The 20,631-nt window shown below is 51.7% G+C and overlaps 1 protein-coding gene across 10 annotated transcripts; it reads left to right on the top strand.

Annotated features, from left to right (window-relative positions):
• Positions 1-5,682: 5,682 nt before the first annotated feature.
• On the top strand, positions 5,683-18,675 carry HYOU1 (hypoxia up-regulated 1). 10 transcript variants are annotated; one of them, XM_033205406.1, is made up of 26 exons: positions 5,683-5,770; positions 6,755-6,852; positions 7,079-7,172; positions 7,348-7,426; positions 7,588-7,742; positions 7,867-7,943; positions 8,254-8,435; positions 8,687-8,802; positions 10,090-10,282; positions 10,490-10,624; positions 10,760-10,842; positions 10,981-11,113; positions 11,307-11,494; positions 11,757-11,895; positions 13,022-13,082; positions 13,218-13,297; positions 13,649-13,834; positions 13,966-14,138; positions 14,283-14,370; positions 14,472-14,594; positions 14,761-14,894; positions 15,022-15,106; positions 16,046-16,286; positions 16,381-16,431; positions 17,017-17,067; positions 17,194-18,675. In XM_033205406.1, exons 2-26 carry the CDS (start codon positions 6,762-6,764, stop codon positions 17,253-17,255), a joined length of 3,000 nt encoding a protein of 999 aa, XP_033061297.1. In that variant the 5' UTR covers positions 5,683-5,770; positions 6,755-6,761; the 3' UTR covers positions 17,256-18,675. The 10 variants fall into 10 exon arrangements, 8 of the variants coding, with proteins under 8 accessions (XP_033061297.1, XP_033061292.1, XP_033061296.1 ...); XM_033205401.1 differs by having other exon boundaries at positions 17,014-17,067; XR_004435816.1 differs by having other exon boundaries at positions 5,718-5,903; positions 16,017-16,286.
• Positions 18,676-20,631: the final 1,956 nt, after the last annotated feature.

Genomic DNA, 20,631 nt, shown 5'->3' with positions numbered 1-20,631 from the left:
ACTTCCACCTCTCGGGTTCAAGCAATTTTCCTGCCTCAGCCTCCCCAGTAGCTAGGATTACAGGTGTGTGCCACCACGCCAGGCTAATTTTTTTTTTTTGAGATGGAGTCTGGCTCAGACCCCAGGCTGGAGTGCAGTGGCGTGATCTTGGCTCACTGCAACCTCCACCTCCAGGGTTCGTGCAATTCTCCTGGCTCAGCCTCCTAAATAGCTGGGACTACAGACACATGCCATCAAGCCTCGCTAATTTTTTGTATTTTTAGCAGAGACAGGGTTTCACTGTGTTAGCCAGGATGGTCTTGATTTCCTGACCTCATAATCCACCCGCCTCAGCCTCCCAAAGTGCTGGGAATACAGGTGGGAGTCACCCCCAGCCAACAATTAATTATTTAAAATTCTTCTGATGTAGGATGTTCTCTCTGATCAACACTGCCCTCAGCCCATCATGTAATGTGCATGGTTTATGTACACATATACCCTTACCAATGTGTCTATTTTACACCTCTGTCAGTTTGGCACGTGTTCTGCAAGAGAGCAACTTTCTTCCCTTGGGTTTCTGCAGTGTAGGGGAAGAGATATAGTCCTCAAATGTTAACAAGTTATTCTGGAAAAGAACCAATGAGTTCACCTGCCTAGGTCAATCTACATCAGGTGTTCTACATTAAAAATTTCCCATTGTTCTTCAGCTTGTTCTTGTGAAATACTAGACTCCCCTCTGGTCCCAGAACAAAACAGCTGACTCCTCAGAGCACTTGAACCTGCTTCACTACCCAGGAGGACAGATACCCAGTTGAGAACTGTTCTTTTTTTTTTTTTTCTTTTTTTTTTTAGACAAGGTCTCACTCTGTCGCCCAACCTGGAGTACAGTGGTACAATCTCGGCTCACTGCAGCCTCTGCCTCCCAGGTTCAAGCAATTCTCCTGCCTCAGCCTCCCGAGTAGCTGGGATTACAGGCATGCCCCACCACGTCCGGCTAATTTTTTTGTATTTTAGTAGAGATGGGGTTTCACCATGTTGCCCAGGCTGGTCGTGAACTCCTAAGCTCAGGCAATCTGCCTGCCTCAGCCTCCCAAGTGCTGGGAATACAGGTGGGAGTCACCCCCAGCCAACAATAATTATTTAAAATTCTTCTGATGTAGGATGTTCTCTCTGATCAACACTGCCCTCAGCCCATCATGTAATGTGCATGGTTTATGTACACATATACCCTTACCAATGTGTCTATTTTACACCTCTGTCAGTTTGGCACGTGTTCTGCAAGAGAGCAACTTTCTTCCCTTGGGTTTCTGCAGTGTAGGGGAAGAGATATAGTCCTCAATGTTAACAAGTTATTCTGGAAAAGAACCAATGAGTTCACCTGCCTAGGTCAATCTACATCAGGTGTTCTACATTAAAAATTTCCCATTGTTCTTCAGCTTGTTCTTGTGAAATACTAGACTCCCCTCTGGTCCCAGAACAAAACAGCTGACTCCTCAGAGCACTTGAACCTGCTTCACTACCCAGGAGGACAGATACCCAGTTGAGAACTGTTCTTTTTTTTTTTTTTTCTTTTTTTTTAGACAAGGTCTCACTCTGTCGCCCAACCTGGAGTACAGTGGTACAATCTCGGCTCACTGCAGCCTCTGCCTCCCAGGTTCAAGCAATTCTCCTGCCTCAGCCTCCCGAGTAGCTGGGATTACAGGCATGCCCCACCACGTCCGGCTAATTTTTTTGTATTTTAGTAGAGATGGGGTTTCACCATGTTGCCCAGGCTGGTCGTGAACTCCTAAGCTCAGGCAATCTGCCTGCCTCAGCCTCCCAAAGTGCTAGGATTACAAGCATGAACCACTGTGCCCGGCCCCCCAAATAGGTTTTTAATAAGCGCATGAAATGATGAACATGTTTGTTTCCCAACACATTATGACTTCTTTGAAGGTAAGGACAAGCTCATACCCATCTCTGGATTAGCAGCACCTAGCCCAGTGCTTGCATATCAGAGTGGCCCAGTAAGTGTTAAAATGCATGCTGTTTGAAATGGATGGAAAGGCTGGGTGTGGTGACTTGCGCTGTAATCTCAGCACTTTGAGAGGCCTAGGCAGGCAGGTCACCTGAGGTCAGGAGTTTGAGACCAGCCTGGCCAACATGGTGAAACCTTGTCTCTACTAAAAATACAAAAATTAGCCAGGCATGGTGGTGTGTGCCTGTAGTTCCAGCTACTTGGGAGGCTGAGCCAGAAGAATCGCTTGAACCCGGGAGGTGGAGGTTGCAGTGAGCCAAGACTGAACCACTGCACTCCAGCCTGGGTGACACAGACTCTGTCGCAAAAAAAAAAAAAAAAAAAAAAAAAGAAATGAATGGAAAGAATCTACTGGATAGTTGGTCAAAAGTGGAGTCAATTACTGAGAAACAAAATCTTTCCCTGTGGAATTGAATTGACAACTTATATGTACATCATTATTGCAGAACAAACCCCATGCTATGGAATGTGCTACAGCAGTAAATGAGGTGGTGAATCACAGTGACATGGAAAATGCTCCACACTTTATTATTAGTTAAAAAAAAATGGCAAACAACGTAATTGTATAACATTTTATGGTTTTAAAAAAGATAAAATGCAATCAAGGTGCTGGTTGCAAAAAACAAAAAGTATATATTATGAAAAGATAAAAGCTACAAGTTTTCTAGAGACATATATATGTGTAAAAGAGGGAAAGGCCTGGAAGCTTATACACCACACCAACAATAGCAGGTACCTCCACAAGAGAGAGTGGGGGTTTGGGTTGGTGTCAAGGAAATTTACCTTTATGTAGAATTTTTTTTTTTTTTTTTTTGAGACATAGTCTGGCTCTTTCGTCCAGGCTGGAGTGCAGTGGCGCGATCTCGGCTCACTGCAAGCTCCGCCTCCTGGGATCATGCCATTCTCCTGCCTCAGCCTCCCGAGTAGCTGGGACTACAGGCGCCCGCCACCAGGTCCGGCTAATTTTTTTGTATTTTTAGTACAGACGGGGTTTCACCGTGTTAGCCAGGATGGTCTCGATCGCCTGACCTCGTGATCCATCCACCTTGGCCTCCCAAAGTGCTAGGATTACAGGCGTGAGTCACCGCGCCCGGCCATAGAATGAATTTTTTAAAGATTACATTTGCACCTGTAGTCCCAGCTACTCGGGAGGCTGAGGCAGGAGAATGGCATAAACCTGGGAGGCGGAGCTTGCAGTGAGCAGAGATCCGGCCACTGCACTCCAGCCTGGGCGGCAGAGCAAGACTCTGTCTCAAAAAAAAAAAAAAAATTAACGGAATTTAATTACACAAATAATACGCAAAAGTAATCTTTTTTTTTTTTTTTGAGACGGAGTCTGGCTCTGCCGCCCAGGCTGGAGTGCAGTGGCCGGATCTCGGCTCACTGCAAGCTCCGCCTCCCGGGTTCACGCCATTCTCCTGCCTCAGCCTCCCGAGTAGCTGGGACTACAGGCGCCCGCCACCTCGCCCGGCTAGTTTTTTTGTATTTTTTAGTGGAGACGGGGTTTCACTGTGTTAGCCAGGATGGTCTTGATCTCTGACCTCGTGATCCGCCCGTCTCGGCCTCCAAAGTGCTGGGATTACAGGCTTGAGCCACCGCGCCCGGCCCTCTTTTTTTTTTTTTTTTTTTGAGACGGAGTCTCGCTCTGTCGCTCAGGCTGGAGTGCAGTGACCGGATCTCGGCTCACTGCAAGCTCCGCCTCCCGGGTTTACGCCATTCTCCTGCCTCAGCCTCCCGAGTAGCTAGGACTACAGGTGCCTGCCACCTCGCCCGGCTAGTTTTTTTGTATTTTTTTAGTAGAGATGGGGTTTCACCATGTTAGCCAGGATGGTCTCGATCTCCTGACCTCGTGATCCGCCCGCCTCAGCCTCCCAAAGTGCTGGGATTACAGGCTTGAGCCACCGCGCCCGGCCAATTCTGTTAAAATTTTAAGTGAATTTCTATTTCTACCAATTTGTCTACTGCCTGAATACATAACTATTCTGAAAAGGAAGAACAGACTCTCTCTCTGGGACTGCCAATAATTTTTCCTTCTAAGCATAGACACCGGACCACTCTCCATCTAAGCATCACGAAAAAAGTAGAGAAAGGAAGAGCTAAGAGCTCCTTAAACAAGTTCAGGGTTGACACAGCTCTGGCCCAAACGGCCAGGGCCTTCAAGCGGGTCTTTCTGTGAAGAGTGGCCAGGCATCAATTTAGTAGGAGAGAAAACAGGTGACTTATTTCCATCCACACTTAAGGAAAATGCACTCTCCAAGGACTGCGGACTTTTTTTTTTCTTTTTCTTTTTTTTTTTTTTTGAGATGGAGTCCCGCTGTGTCGCCTGGGCTGGAGTGCAGTGGCCAGATCTCAGCTCACTGCAAGCTTGGCTGCCTCCCGGGTTCACGCCATTCTCTCGCCTCAGCCTCCCAAGTAGCTGGAACTACAGGCACACACCACCTCGCCCGGCTAGTTTTTTTTTGTATTTTTTAGTAGAGACGGAGTTTCACCATGTTAGCCAGGATGGTCTCGATCTCCTGACCTTGTGATCCACCCGTCTTGGCCTCCCAAAGTGCTGGGATTACAGGCTTAAGCCACCGCGCCCGGCCTCTTTTTTTTTTTTTTGAGAAGGAGTCTCGCTGTCGTCGCCCAGGCTGGAGTGCAGTAGCGCAATCTGGGCTCACTGCAACCTCCGCCTCCCGGATTCAAGCAATTCTCCTGCCTCAGCCTCCTGAGCAGCTGAGATTACAGGCGCCTGCCACCAGGCCCAGCTAATTTTTGTAGTTTTGGTAGAGACGGGGTTTTACCATGTTGGCCAGGCTGGTCTCGAACTCCTGACCTCAAGTGATCCGCCCGCCTCGGCCTCCCAAAGTGCTGGGATTACAGGCGTGAGCCACCGCGCCCGGGCGACTGCGCACATTTCTATGGAGCTGTGAATTAAAAGAGAAGGCAGTAAGGTGCTTCTGTCATTCTATGGCAGAAACAGCGAAAGAGTAGAGAAATGTTCACAAGATTTAATAGAATAGAAATAGGAGAAGGTGCACACATGCTCAACCAACTATAGCCTCACAAATAAAACTGTCTTCTGCGTGTAGCACTTAAGTTTGGAATACTCATACAAATGAGTGGGGCTTAACCTAAGAAATCCAGGCCAAATTCTGCGACGAATGCATCGGTTATCTCTGACCCATCAACAAACATCTTTTTCTGTGGCTTCAGTTTCCTCAGTAAAACAGAGGGGGTTGCGGCGGACTCAGTTGGAGACACAGCCATTCTCCAACGTCTATCTAAAGCCTAGGGCACCTCAATACCAACCCGCAGGCAAGCGCCTCCTCCGCGGGGCTGCGGACGGGACGCCTGTCATCCCATTCCTCGGCCGGGCTCTCCAGGTGACCGGAAGAAAAGCCCCGAGTGCGGGACTGCAGTGAGCCCGACGGGCTCCAGGCGCGGGTCACTCCCGAACCCCGGCAGCGAAGCATCCAGCGCCGGAAAAGGTCCCGCCTTCGCCCCGGAGCCGGCGGTGGGGAGGAAGGAGTGGAGCGCGGTGGCCCCGTGACGTGGTCCAATCCCGAGCCGACGCCGGTGGTTTTTGTCCAACCAGTGGCTGGTCCCCTCCACCGCCCCTAGGACGAGGCAGGCAAAGAAAGGGGGCGGGGCCTGGGACGTGGTCCAATGGGTACGCGCGCCGGGGCGGCAGGGGCGGGACCGGGCGCGCGGCGCAGGGCCGGGCGGCCGAGGCGCCAATGAGCGCGCGCCGCGTCCGGGGCCGGCTGGTGCGCCAGACGCCGCCAAGAGGTTGGTGGCTAATGTAACAGTTTGCAAACCGAGGGGAGTTGTGAAGGGCGCGGGTCGGGGACGCTGCTGGCCTCGTGGGTACGTTCGTGCCGCGTCTGTCCCAGAGCTGGGGCCGCAGGAGCGGAGGCAAGAGGTAGCGGGGGTGGATGGAGGTGCGGACCAGCCACCCCTCCTAGGGGAGACAGCGTGCGAGCTCCGGGGGCGGGTCGGGAGCGCAAGGGAGGGCCGCGCGGACGCCGGGCGCTCGGCCTCGCACCGCGGGGCTCGCAGCTCGGCCCCCCGGTCTGTCCCCACGCGCTGGGGCGGGCGGGATCCGTTTCCAGGAGTGGGAGCCGCCGCCTTCGTCAGGTGAGGCTTAGGTGAACACCGGGTACCGGATACCTGCCGGGCGGGGAACCTTACCGCCCCGGCACTGCGTCTGTGGGCACAGCGGGGCCGGGGAGTGAGGTGGGGAAAGAGGGGGCGGGACAAACCGCAGGGATGCCGAGGAGGAGACAGGCCTTTACTCCTTCCTAGTCACCCCCAACGTCATTACCTTTCTCTTCCCGTCCAGGCCCAGCCTGGCTTTCCCCGCCAGCGGGGGAGCTCCAGGTGTGGGGAGGTGGTTGAGCCCTGGGCGGGGATCCCTGGCCGCACCCCAGGTGTCTGACAACAGGCACAGTGCTGCTGTGCGCCACTCACTGCCTGTGTGGTGGACGAAAGGCTCGGGTCTCGCTTCGTCTTGTCCTGTTAGCTTCTCTGTTTAGGGATGTGGCATAGCTGAGGACCCATGCTCTTTCACTTGGGCCTTTGTGTGAGCGCTGCTGGGATGATGAGAGAGTGGTTGGTACCCATCAGGAGGGAGAGGGGGAGAAGTAGGCTGCTTTGCCCTGGGTAAGAATGGAGTAGGTATGAATCTTACAGCTTCTCCGTTCTGGGATGTGGTTCTGTCTCCTTCACTCCGGGCATCCAGTTTGAAGTGTTTTCTTTCTTTGCCTCCCCCAGGGGCACAATGACAGTCAAAGTTAGGAGGCAGAGGCCGAGGAGGCGAGTCTTTTGGGCCTTGGTGGCTGTGCTCTTGGCAGACCTGTTGGCACTGAGTGGTATGTACCCAAGTAGAGGGAGCAAATGGATAAATGATGACTGAAGGATGCATTATGGGAAGCAGGCTTGGGGCTCTTGGTCAGAAGTCTCTTGAGTTGTTAGGTCCAGACCTTTATGTCTTTTGCCATCTTCGTTTACCTATGGAAAGTGGTATGCTTTGATTAGAGGGGGTCTCAGGAAGGTGGGGGAAGGGAGAGCTAACTGACAAACCTCTTTTCCCTTCAGATACGCTGGCAGTGATGTCTGTGGACCTGGGCAGTGAGTCCATGAAGGTGGCCATCGTCAAACCTGGAGTGCCCATGGAAATTGTCTTGAATAAGTGAGGGTGGCCCCTATGTTAAGGGTGGGGAACGAGGGAGTCTGGGCTCCAAGTGTGAATGTGTTCGTCATAGTGCCCACAGCAGACTTCGGCGTCTGAGTGGTTAAATGTGTGTGAGTGTCGAGGCTTCCGAGTCCTGCTGCAGGCACCTGGGCCCAAAGTCTCTTTTCCTCAGGGAATCTCGGAGGAAAACCCCAGTGATTGTGACCCTGAAAGAAAATGAAAGATTCTTTGGAGACAGTGCAGCAAGCATGGTGAGCTAGCAGTCCCCCTTCCCAGAGCTAGCAGTTCCCACCAGAGTGGTGGGCAGAGGAGAGAAGATGGCAGCCCCCAGAGTCTGTTTCCTTATCAGTCTCTGTGATGTAAGATGGGTGGACTTGGGAGCCTAATACTCTGCTCCTTCTTCACCCCTCAGGCCATTAAGAATCCAAAGGCTACACTACGTTACTTCCAGCACCTCCTGGGGAAGCAGGCAGATAACCCCCATGTAGCTCTTTACCAGGCCCGCTTCCCGGAGCATGAACTGACTTTCGACCCACAGAGGCAGACTGTGCACTTTCAGATCAGCCCGTGAGTGTTCTGTTGGGGAAGGTGGTCTCAGCAACTCTGCTGGGCTCCTCATTGGTGTGTGTTCCTGATTGTGCCGCCTTAATGCCTGACTTTCCTTGGCTCCAACTATCTTCCCTCCCCTCAGGCAGCTGCAGTTCTCACCTGAGGAAGTGTTGGGCATGGTTCTCAATTACTCTCGTTCTCTAGCTGAAGATTTTGCAGGTGAGTGGTCAAGGTGGGGCCCTTTGTGGCCAGGCTCCCCAGGATCTAGGGCAGTGATTCTCAAACAGGGGCAACTTTGCCTCCCAGGGAACATTTAGCAACATATGAAGATACGTTTTGGTTGTCACTTCTAAGGGGTGCAACTGGTATCTAGTGGGTAGAGGCCAGGGATGCTGCTAAACATCCTATAGTGCACAGGACAGCACCCACAGCAAATAATTACTTAGTCCAAAATGTCATTAGTGATGAGATTAGAAGCCCTCATCTAAGGTGTGGAGCCGGTGGGACCCTTTTCTATTGTCGTCTGTAGAGCAGCCCATCAAGGATGCAGTGATCACCGTGCCAGTCTTCTTCAACCAGGCCGAGCGCCGAGCTGTGCTGCAGGCTGCTCGCATGGCTGGCCTCAAAGTGCTGCAGCTCATCAATGACAACACCGCCACTGCCCTCAGCTATGGTGTCTTCCGCCGGAAAGATATCAACACCACTGCCCAGGTGAGCCGGGGGGACTGACCAGACATGCAGAGTGACTGAATCTAAGGACGGAGGCCACTTGGTCCCTTTTGCATCTTGTTTGCATGGGCTGGCCCTTGGCAAAATGTACCAATAGCCTCCTCCCAGCCCCTCTTGGAGCTGTTTGGGTTTATGTTAAGAGTCAGATAGCTCCTTGGAAGCAGGCGGGTGGGCAGGCAGGCACCCTGGAGTTTGAAAAGGTTCCTGTGACAGTTGCCTTGATATCTCTACAGAATATCATGTTCTATGACATGGGCTCGGGCAGCACTGTATGCACCATTGTGACCTACCAGATGGTGAAGACTAAGGAAGCTGGGATGCAGCCACAGCTGCAGATCCGGGGAGTAGGGTAAGTGGGTACTTGGCAGGGAGGGCTTCTTGTGAAGACCCTCAAGTCAAGGGTTTCTTCTTGGAGGAGAAACACTGCTTTGCTTTCCTGCATGCTGCAGGAATGCTCTCCCGATTGAGCCATCAGTCATTGTAGGGGACCACTCACAAAGAGTAAGGGGAAGCTGGGGCGCAGGGGAGGACAGTTTGGGAAAATTGGAAGACATGAACTTTCGAAACGTATTCTAAGGAAATCCGTGGAGCTGCAGGCCATATGTTGGGTGTCAGATTCAATCATGTTTTTGTTCTCTTGTCATTTCCAGTTAAATAATTTACCACTCTTGTTGTATTGTTTTTTAATTTTTTTTATTTTTATGACCTGTGACATAGCCTTCAGGAGATCCTGACAACATATGCCCTGTTGTCTTATTTCTTGAAGCCATCTTTTTCTGACTTCACCATTACCACCCAGTCCAAGTTACCATCAGCTCTTATTTGCAGAATTAAAAACATCTCCTTGTTTCTAGTGACGTCTCCTTTTACTTCTTTCTTCATATTAGAGGTTTCTTCTTAAAATCCAACCTGATCATTAACCTGTTTCTTTAAAAATCTGTCACTGGCTCCAAAACTTTCCCTGCGCCTGTCTCAACCCTGCCTTCTGCAGCCTGTCTGAGCCCTGAGCCCTCTCGCTCTTTGAGCCCCAGTGATGCTTGTCCTCCTCTGGAACTTGCCATGTACTCTTCCACCTCAAGGTCTTTATGAACATTGTTGCCTGTCTAGAATGTTCTTTCCCCTCCAGCTAGTGAACTCTGAACTCTTCAGTTCAAGGGATGCTTGCACTGAACTCATCCTTCAGGTTTCAGTTCAAGCATCACTTTTTAGGGGACATGTTCTTGGGCCTCCCTCAGTAGCTTGAATCTCCCCCATGCATGTTCTTCAGGCATTGTCCCCTGACCTTTACAACATGTGACGTAGTGATAATTTCACATTTATGCGACTATTCAACTTTTCCATAGCAGAGACCCTGTCTCTCTCCCCGCTGCCACACTTGTATTCCCAGAGGGAAGTACATAAGTAATGCTCAGTAAACACTGTCGAATGAATGCGTGGAAGAAGGGTCACTGTGAGGTGTCAGCTGTGCTGTAGAGAGTTGAGGGCAGAGTGTGTGTCCACACATGGGGCACTGGAGATGAACAAGGTCCCCTGAGATGAAGGAAAGATGCCACGTGGGGATGAGAGTCAGGCTCCTGTGCAAATGTGGGGACCCCATGTTTTCTTCACTTTTTTCCCTGCTCCCTTTTCTCAACAGATTTGACCGCACCCTGGGGGGCCTGGAGATGGAGCTCCGGCTTCGAGAACACCTGGCTGGGCTTTTCAATGAGCAGCGCAAGGGTCAGAGAGCAAAGGATGTGCGGGAGAACCCACGTGCGATGGCCAAGCTGTTGCGTGAGGCTAATCGGCTCAAAACCGTCCTTAGTGCCAACGCTGACCACATGGCACAGGTGCCCACAAATGGCTGGTTGAGGCTATATTTGTCCCACGTAGAGGGTGGGGGACCCTGCCACTGAACTAGACTGCTCATTCCTGGCATGGCCCATGCTCCTCCCTCTACCATCCTCCCCAAAGACCTATTCTTTTTGTTTCTGTCCTACTCACCAAGAGAGTGGGACCTGGGCAAGAACTCCCTGACAGTCCCCATCCTTCCCCAGATTGAAGGCCTGATGGATGATGTGGACTTCAAGGCAAAAGTGACTCGTGTGGAATTTGAGGAGTTGTGTGCAGACTTGTTTGAGCGGGTGCCTGGGCCTGTACAGCAGGCCCTCCAGAGTGCCGAAATGAGTCTGGTGAGCGAGTAGGGGAAGGTGGGAATGCCCTGTAGGAAAGGGCATAGGAAACCCATGGGACGTCAAGGGACGAGTCAGTGCTGAGGAAGAGCACTAAGTGCCTGCTGTTCCACCTCTCATTCTTACTCACTGCAGGATGAGATTGAGCAGGTGATCCTGGTGGGCGGGGCCACTCGGGTCCCCAAAGTTCAGGAGGTGCTGCTGAAGGCCGTGGGCAAGTGAGTGTGGGGGCTAGAGCGCTGGGCTGAGTTCTGCCTGGGGCACGGCTTTGGGCTGAGCAGCTGGAGGGCTGAGGGGAGGGAAGTCCCAGTTGCATGCTCCAGGGTAGGCCGTGCTGAGGCTTGGGATTTTCCCAGGGAGGAGCTGGGGAAGAACATCAATGCAGATGAAGCAGCTGCCATGGGGGCGGTGTACCAGGCAGCTGCACTCAGCAAAGCCTTTAAAGTGAAGCCATTTGTCGTCCGAGATGCAGTGGTCTACCCCATCCTGGTGAGTGAGCCTGACTGACTAAGCAGGTGACAAGCTCCCTTTACCTCTCCCAAGTGGGGTTTCCCCTTCGGTCTGCTCTGGCTCATCCCTTTGTCTTTCTGCTAAGAGATATTCCCCACCTTACCCCACGACCTACTTGGGTTCTCTAGTGTGCAACAGTATAACAGTATGCCTCTGTCTGCCTGCTGTGTAGGTGGAGTTCACGAGGGAGGTGGAGGAGGAGCCTGGGGTTCATAGCCTGAAGCACAATAAACGGGTACTTTTCTCTCGGATGGGGCCCTACCCTCAACGCAAAGTCATCACCTTTAACCGCTACAGCCATGATTTCAACTTCCACATCAACTACGGTGACCTGGGCTTCCTAGGGCCTGAAGATCTTCGGTGAGTGGCGGGGGTGCAGAATGGGAGCTCCAGGGACAGGGAGGCGTGGCTGCTGGACAGTGAGGACTGGGGGTGAGGGAGGATGTGGGCCTGCAGGGCTGAAACAGGGCAGCTATGAGCAACTTCTCTGGAGAATGCATCCATCCTCCTGAGTGTGCCCTTGGGGAGTACCCCTGAGACCTCATGCCAGGAGGCCATGTTGTCTAGAGGGGGAGATGGGCTGGAATGGGTCCCTCTGAACTCCTCTTTCCTCCCCAACCAGGGTATTTGGCTCCCAGAATCTGACCACAGTGAAGCTAAAAGGGGTGGGTGACAGCTTCAAGAAGTATCCTGACTACGAGTCCAAGGGCATCAAGGCTCACTTCAACCTGGATGAGAGTGGCGTGCTCAGTCTAGACAGGGTGAGAACTAAAGGAGACCCTGTGTGCAGGGCAGGGGCTCAGGCCCTGCCAGCCATTTCCAAAGCATGTTCCACATGGCATTAGGATATGATAACCAAAAGTTTAGGTATCAGAAAAATGTTGGCTCTAAACAGAGCTAAGCGGTGATCTGGTGCAGACCTCCTTATAGCCTATAAATGCTTATAGGCATTGTAAATTTCTTGGAACTATTGAATGGTTTAAAGAATCCACTCTTTTTTTTTTTTTTTTGGGATGGGGTCTTAGCTCTGTCACTTAGGCTAGAATATAGTAGCATGGTCATAGCTCATTCCAGCCTTGAACACCTGGTCTTAAATGATCCATCTCAGTCTCCTGAGTAGCTGGGATGATATGCATGTGCCACCACATCCTGCTAAATTTTTTTGTACTTTTTATAGAGACAGGGTCTCACTATGTTGCCCAGACTGATCTCTAATTCCTGGGATCAAATGATCCTCCTGCCTCAGCCTCCCAAAGTACAGGGATTACAGGTGGGAGCCACTGTGCCTGGCCTCAGGAATCCACTTACTATTATTATTAACTTTTTTTTGAGACAGAGTCTGCTTGTCTAGGCTGGAGTACAGTGGCGCGATCTTGCAACCTCTGTCTCCTGGGTTCAAGCGATTCTCCTGTCTCAGCCTCCTGAGTAGCTGGGATTACAGGTGCCCGCCACCACGCCTGGCTAATTTTTGTTATTTGGAGTAGAGATAGGATTTCACCATGTTGGCCAGTCTGGTCTCAAAACCCTGACCTCAAGTGATCCACCCACCTCGGCCTCCCAAAGTGTTGAGATTACAAGCATAAGCCACTGTACTCGGCCAGAAATCCGTTTTTGAAGAACACATCTGGGAATATGGATGTAATGGCTCATACAGTTACTGAGTGGAGAAGTAGGGGGCTCTTTGGGGAAAGAGGAGCTGGGACCCTATTCGTGGAGGCCTCCTAATCAAGAGATGGGCAACCAACTCCAGGTCCTTAGAAAAGGCAAGTGAGAGACAAGGCCTGCAATGGCATGGAGTGTGCATGAGCAGGCACCCACTTTGGCAGGATGTATGTGACGAAAAGGTGGATTAGCCTGTGTGTTTCTTGATTTTGAACCTGTTTTCAGGTGGAGTCTGTATTTGAGACACTAGTGGAGGACAGCCCAGAAGAGGAATCTACTCTCACCAGTAAGATGGGCATGCATGCGTGTACAGGAGAGAATGTGTGAGGGTTCAGGAGGTGGACAGGGCATGGCCCTTGGGTTAGAAGGTGGAATCACTGCTGTGGTCTCCTTTTGAGTCTTTGGGTTTTCCTCCCCCTAGAACTTGGCAACACCATTTCCAGCCTGTTTGGAGGCGGCACCACACCAGATGCCAAGGAGAACGGTACTGATACTGTCCAGGTGAGTTCAAGATGGAGCCAGGGGAGCATGGAGGACAGTGGGGGGTGCAGGTGGTAGCAGCAGAGGAAGGGGTGAGGGTAGGCCACACCTGCCCCTGTTGTGTTAACCATTCACTCCCCAGGATCCTCTGGGCTCTCACCTGTTTCTTGACCGGTGTTCCCAAGGCCCATTCCCCTCGTTTCAGATTCTCTTCCTTTGTCCAGCTAGATTGTTACTGTCCAAGCAGGCCATTGACCATTTGCATACAGTGGTCACCTGTATGGAACCCCCATGGGGTCAGCAGTGCTGAGCCAGGCCTGCCTGGAGGCTCTGCTCCTGATCATTCCGTGGGGCGCCTGCGGTGTTTCCCAGGAGGAAGAGGAGAGCCCTGCAGAGGGGAGCAAGGATGAGCCTGGGGAGCAGGTGGAGCTCAAGGAGGAAGCTGAGGCCCCGGCGGAGGATGGCTCTCAGCCCCTGCCCCCTGAACCTAAGGGAGATGCAGCCCCTGAGGGAGAAAAGGCCACAGAAAAAGAAAATGGGGACAAGTCTGAGGCCCAGGTGAGCTGTGGCAGAGGAAGGCCAGTGTGGATCCAGAGACTAAGGGAGCGGGCACCTGCCTAGTATCTGACCCCATGGAGAATGTAGGAGGGCAGAGGCTTTTCCTGACACCCCTGACTCTTCCCACCCAGAAGCCAAGTGAGAAGGCAGAGGCAGGGCCTGAGGGCGTGGCTCCAGCCCCAGAGGGAGAGAAGAAACAGAAGCCCGCCAGGAAGCAGCGAATGGTTGAGGAGATTGGGGTGGAGCTGGTCGTTCTGGACCTGCCTGACTTGCCAGAGGATAAGCTGGCTCAGTCGGTGCAGAAGTAAGTGAGGACAGATGGTGTGTACATGTGTGTGCAGGGTGGGCAGGGTGTGGGATGGTGCCCTGGGAGGGAGGGCTGTCTGACCCAGAGTCTCAAGTTCTCACTCGCTCTCTCCCTCATCCCTACCCCTCCCTCATCCTATAGACTTCAGGACTTGACACTCCGAGACCTGGAGAAGCAGGAACGGGAAAAAGCCGCCAACAGCTTGGAAGCGTTCATCTTTGAGACCCAGGTCAGTGGGCAGGAGGCAGCGGCCCCTGCGGGCTTACGCCTGGCTCTGTGGGCCTTGCCCCTGGGCTTGCGGGTGCATGTGTTTGCATGTCCCCCACCCAGGACAAGCTGTACCAGCCCGAGTACCAGGAAGTGTCCACAGAGGAGCAGCGTGAGGAGATATCTGGGAAGCTCAGTGCCGCATCCACCTGGCTGGAGGATGAGGGTGTTGGAGCCACCACAGTGGTGAGGGGCCTCTCAGGACATGGCAGGTGGAATGGGAGCTCTCCTTCCTCTCCCAGGGTCAGAGAGAGAGAAGAGCCGGGGCTTCAGCCCATAAAGAAAGACAGGGGGCTGACTCCAGGCTCTGCTGTCGTCCCTCCACCCCTCTGCCCAATCCCACATCCATCAGATGTTGAAGGAGAAGCTGGCTGAGCTGAGGAAGCTGTGCCAAGGGCTGTTTTTTCGGGTAGAGGAGCGCAAGAAGTGGCCCGAACGGCTGTCTGCCCTCGATAATCTCCTCAACCATTCCAGCATGTTCCTCAAGTAAGCAGCCCGTGAACCCTGTATGCAGTCCTGCCAGGCCACTGATTCTCATTCCTCCCAGCTTCCCACTCCCCACACCACAGACCCCTCTCCCTCTGAGGTTAATGGTCTCCTTTCTGCCTTCCAGGGGGGCCCGGCTCATCCCAGAGATGGACCAGATCTTCACTGAGGTGGAGATGACAACGTTAGAGAAAGTCATCAATGAGACCTGGGTAATCACTTCATACTTAACCAGATACTTAGCTGCCATCCTAGGTACTGTGGGAGAGGTGGAGAGAGGAAGCCACAGCAACCCCTGCCTCCTGGCTTAGCATCTAATCTGAAGACAAAAGATGTTTGTATTTGAGCCCACATCTGATTAGTCCCAAGCAAGAGCCATGGCCATAAGAGTCATCAGACTGGAGGAGCAAAATGCCCATGCCATGAGGATAGAGAAAGCTGCTTTGAGGGGCTGGGATTTGACCTAGGTCAGAACATGGTCCAGGGTTTGGCTAGGTGAGACTGATGTGGCATGTGAAGTAGAAACTGTTTTGGATGTGTGGGGACTCTTGAGCCACAGCTCAGAAGTGGAGAATCAAGAAAGGAGTATTCAGCTGAGCACAGTGGCTCATGCCTGTAATCCCAGCACTTTGGGAGGCTGAGGCAGGTGAATCATGAGGTCAAGAGATCGAGACCATCCTGGTCGACGTGGTGAAACCCCGTCTCTACTAAAAATACAGAAATTAGCTGAGCGTGGTGGGGCGTGCCTGTAGTCCTAGCTACTCGGGAGACTGAGGCAGGAGAATTGTTTGAACCCAGGAGGCGAAAGTTGCAGTGAGTTGAGATCATGCCACTGCACTCCAGCCTGGCAACAGAGCGAGACTCCGTCTCAAAAAAATAAAAATAAGAAAGGAATATTCAAGGGGTTTGTTCAGTTGTAGTCACTCCAGAGTAGTAGGATGTAAGCCAGAAACATGCAGGTTGGGACTTCGTTGTGGAGAACCTTTATAATACCCTTCTGAGGAGTCTGTTAGCCTCATGGGACTGAGGCCAGGGGTGGCAGTGATTTGCAGTCTGAGGGAAGAGGCTGGTTAGGGGTGTGATTCCATCTGGGACAGAGATGTCTGCTCTCTCCATGGCTAGCTCGGAGCCTCTCCTGGTCTCACCCACAGGCCTGGAAGAATGCAACTCTGGCCGAGCAGGCCAAGCTGCCCGCCACAGAGAAGCCCGTGTTGCTCTCAAAAGACATTGAGGCCAAGATGATGGCCCTGGACCGAGAGGTGCAGTATCTGCTCAATAAGGCCAAGTTTACCAAGCCCCGGCCCCGGCCCAAGGACAAGAATGGGACCCGGGCAGAGCCACCCCTCAATGCCACTGCCAGTGACCAGGGGGAGAAGGTCATCCTTCCAGCAGGTGAGGACAGGGTACCTGGCTGCATGTTCTGCTGGACAGGGAGATGGCCTCCTTTCCCTCCTGAGGCTGTGTCTTACCTCTGGTTTCCTTCCAGGCCAGACTGAAGATGCAGAGCCCATTTCAGAACCGGAGAAAGTAGAGACTGGTGAGTTGGAGCAACCATGGTTGGGCACGTGGATGTTGCATTAGCCCAGGGCTAGGCAAACTGGCAGGCACAGCCTGTTTCTAGACAGCCCATGAGCTTGAATGGCCTTTGTGTTTTTAAAGGGTGGTTTAAAAAAAAAAAAAAAAGGCCGGGCGTGGTGGCTCACACCTGTAATCCCAGCTCTTTGAGAGGCTGAGACGGGTGGATCACCTGAGGTCAGGAGTTCAAGACCAGCCTGGCCAACATAGTGAAACCCCATCTCTACTAAAAAAATGCCAAAAAAATGAGTCAGGCATGGTGGCGCATACCTTTAATTCCAGCTACTCAGGAGGCTGAGGCAGGAGAATCCCTTGAACCTGGGAGGTGGAGATTGCAGTAAGCTGAGATGGCGCCACTGCACTCTGCACTCCAGCCTGGGCAACAGAGACTCCGTCTCGAAAAAAAAAAAGAGTAGGCAAAGAGACCAAATGTGGTTCATGTATCCTAAAATATTTACTGGGTGGCTCTTCATGGAAAAACTGGCCCAGCCTTCCCTTAGCTTCTTCCTCCCTTTTGAGGAGACTAACCTGTTCCTTTCCAAAGCAGGATCCGAGCCAGGAGACACTGAGCCTTTGGAGTTAGGAGGTCCTGGAGCAGGTGAGGGTGGAGCTGGGGCTACAGTGGGAAGCCTGGTGGGGTCTCAGGAAATCCTCTGCAAAGAGCTGGGGTTGGTTCCTCTGTTTCACCTGCCGTGATTCCTTTGCTCCCCCAAACTCCCAACAGAACCTGAACAGAAAGAACAATCGACAGGACAGAAGCGGCCTTTGAAGAACGACGAACTATAACGCCCACCTCTGTTTTTCCCATTCATCTCCACCCCTTCCCCCACTACTTCTATTTATTAAACATCGAGGGTGGGGGGAGGGGGAGGTCCTGCCCTCGGCTGGAGTTCCTTTCTCACTCGTGATTGGAGGTATGGAGAAGGGGAAGGGAGGGACAGCTCACTGGTTCCTTGTGCAGTACCTCTGTGGTTAAAAATGGAAACTGTTCTCTTCCCCAGCCCCACTCCCTGTTCCCTACCCATATAGGCCCTACATTTGGGAAAAATCACTATTATGTCTTAATTCTTTGCCTGTGGGTAGGGAGAGAATGGCTGCCAGTGGTTAATGGGTCCTGGTGATGGGAAGGGTATCTGGGGTTGCTGGGGATTTTCCATTCTTCTCTGGTGATCCTTCCTTCCCTCCCTTCCTCTCTCACCATGCGATCAGCATTCTTTCAGGCCAGTGTCTTCAGAGCCTTGGTTACCAGGTTTGGTTTCCGAGTGCCTATCTGTACTCTTTCCTCCCTCTGCGGGCTTCTCTTTCCCTGAGCCTCCCTCCCCCATTCCCATCCAGCTTCTTTCCCCCTGGGTTTCCTTGGCTTCCTGCTGCAAATTGGGCAGTTCTCTGCCCCTGGCCTAAAAACCTGTACCTCTGGATTGGTGGAAGTAAATCTGGAAGGATTCTTACTCGTATTTCCGACCCCTAGTCGGAAATACGAGTAAGAATTGGCCAGAGGGAGGGAGGGACACAGTGAAGAAGGAAGCCCACCACCTCTCCGAAGAGGAAAGCCACATATAGTGGTTGGCATGGGGTGCCCGCATCCTGCAAGCTCTGTCATAATCTGCATCTTTCCAGCAGCCTGGTACCCCAGGTTCCTGTAACTCCTTGCCTCCTCTCTTCTGTTCCGCTCCTCCCAGACAGAGCCTTTCCCTCACCCCCTGACCCCTGGGCTGACCAAAATGTGCTTTCTACTGTGAGCCCCTATCCCAAGGTCCTAGGGAAAGGAGAGACCATGGCGTGAATGTAGAGATGCCACCTCCCTCTCTCCGAGGCAGGCCTGTGGATGAAGGAGGAGGGTCAGGGCTGGCCTTCCTCTGTGCATCGCTCTGCTAGGATGGGGACCCCTGACCCACCATGCCTATGCCTAGGGAGCCTGTCTCCAGTATTCTGTCCGTAGCAGAAGCTAGGGCTGCCGCCCCAGCTCCACGACAAGAATGAACCTGGCTGTGTCAGTCATTTTGTCTTTTCCTTTTTTTTTTTTTTTTTTTTTGCCACATTGGCAGAGATGGGGCCTAAGGGTCCTACCGCTCACCCCACCCCCACCTCTTCTGTATGTTTGAATTATTTCAGTAGCAGTTGATGCTGGTTGGACAGGTTTGAGTCAAGTTGTACTTTGCTCCATTGTTAATTGAGAAACTGTTTCAATAAAATATTCTTTTCTACAGTTTTTGTGCTGTGAGTTTTTAAAAATAGAAAAATTTTTAAGTAGAAACTTGGGCCAGGCATGGTGGCTCATACCTGTCATCTTAACATTTTGGGAGGCCAAGATGGGAGGATCACTTGAGGCCAGACCAGCCTGGGCAACAGCGAGACCCTGTTTAAAAAAAAAAAAAAAAAATCTGAGTGTGGGGATGTGCGCCTGTAGACCAAGCTACTTCAGAGACTGAGGCTGGAGGGTGGGTCCCTTGGGCCCAGGACTTGGAGGTTTCAGTGAGCTATGATCGTGCCACCACTCCAGCATGTGTGACAGTGAAAGCCTCAAAAAAAGTTTGAATAATTACCAAAATGTTATTAACACTTTGGACTTAGTTGAGGTTTGTATATGTATTTTTTTCATGGGAATAAAATACTGGTTTTATTTTACTGCTAACATTATTTGGACTCCTATATTCCAGGCATTTTTAGGTGACTTTTTTTTTTTTTTTTTTGAGACTGCGTCCTGCTCTGTTGTCCAGGCTGGAGTGTAATAGTGCGATCCAGGCTCACTGCAACCTCCGCCTCCCGGATTCAGGTGATTCTACTGCTTCAGCCTCCCGAGTAGCTGGGATTACTGGCACCCGCCACCATGCCCAGCTAATTTTTTTTTGTATTTTAGTAGAGACGAGATTTTGCCATGTTGGACAAGCTGGTCTCGAACTGACCTCAAGCGATCCACCTGCCTTGGGCTCCCAGAGTGCTGGGATTACAGACGTGAGCCACTGGTAACATTAATTTTTATTATTGTTATAAATAATTGTTATAAAGGCCCAGCTGGTAACATTAATTTTTAAAATAGCAACCTCATGGTACAAACAAGATACCAGTTCATAGAGATTTAGTAAGTAATTGGTCCAAGGAATGAATCAATGTTGAGTGCTTCAGCTAGATTTAAGCTGAATTCGGACCCATTCACCCTTGTTCTTCCTACTTAGCCACGGGAATGTGTTGGTAGAGATTCACCATTTGTAGCACAGTTTCAGTTGTTCATCAGTTTGGGATGGAGCATGCCTAACCCAAATTTTCTCTTACCAAGGGAGGATCCCTCTTGTCTTTAATCATGTACATATCTAAGCAGTTGTATACAGTATACAGGGTGTTGTTCTGTCACCCAGGCTGGAGTGCAATGGTGCTGTCTTGGCTCACTGCATCCGCGACCTCCCAGGCTCAAGCAGTCCTCCCACTCAACCCTGTAGCAGAGACTACCTGGCTAATTTCTGTATTTTCTGGTGGAGATGGGGTTTCACCATGTTGCCTAGGCTGGTCTTGAACTCCTGGACTCAAGTGATCTGCTTGCCTTGGCCTCCGGAAGTGCTGGGATTACAGGCATGAGCCACTGAGCCTGGCCCTGTTGTATTTACGTTTAATAACAATGAAGGCCCAGCCAGGTGTGGTAGCTCACCCCTATAATCCCAGCATTTTGGGAGGCCAAGGCAGGCGGATCACGAGGTCAGGAGATCGAGACCATCCTGGCTAACACGGTGAAACTCCGTCTCTACTAAAAATACAAAAAGTCAGCTGGGCGTGGTGGCACCTGCCTGTAGTCCCTCCCAGCTACTCGGGAGGCTGAGGCAGGAGAATCAAATGAACCCGGGAGGCTGAGGTTGCAGTGAGCCGAGATCGTGCCACTGCACTTCAGCCTGGGTGACAGAAAGAGACTCGTCTCAAAAAAAATAACAATAACCATGAAGGTTGTCTTTTTTCTCTAAAAGTTGAACAAGTCAGATACGTTTTGAATGTGGAAGTTTTGGGTTTTTTTTTTTTTTTTTTTTGGATGCCATTTAGACAGTTTCAGATTCACAGCAGAAAGCAGAATTGAGCAGGAAGTACAGAGTTGCCATATACCTCCTGTCCCCACATACTGGATCTCCCCCAGAGTGGTACATTTGTTACAATCACTGAACTTACAGTTTATTATCACCCA

Source organism: Trachypithecus francoisi, unplaced genomic scaffold (assembly GCF_009764315.1).
Source record: "Trachypithecus francoisi isolate TF-2019V2 unplaced genomic scaffold, Tfra_2.0 Lachesis_group8, whole genome shotgun sequence".
In the NCBI taxonomy this organism is placed as follows: domain Eukaryota; kingdom Metazoa; phylum Chordata; class Mammalia; order Primates; family Cercopithecidae; genus Trachypithecus; species Trachypithecus francoisi.
The sequence above is the reverse complement of the archived record's forward strand: the minus strand, read 5'-3'. Positions and strand labels throughout refer to the sequence as shown.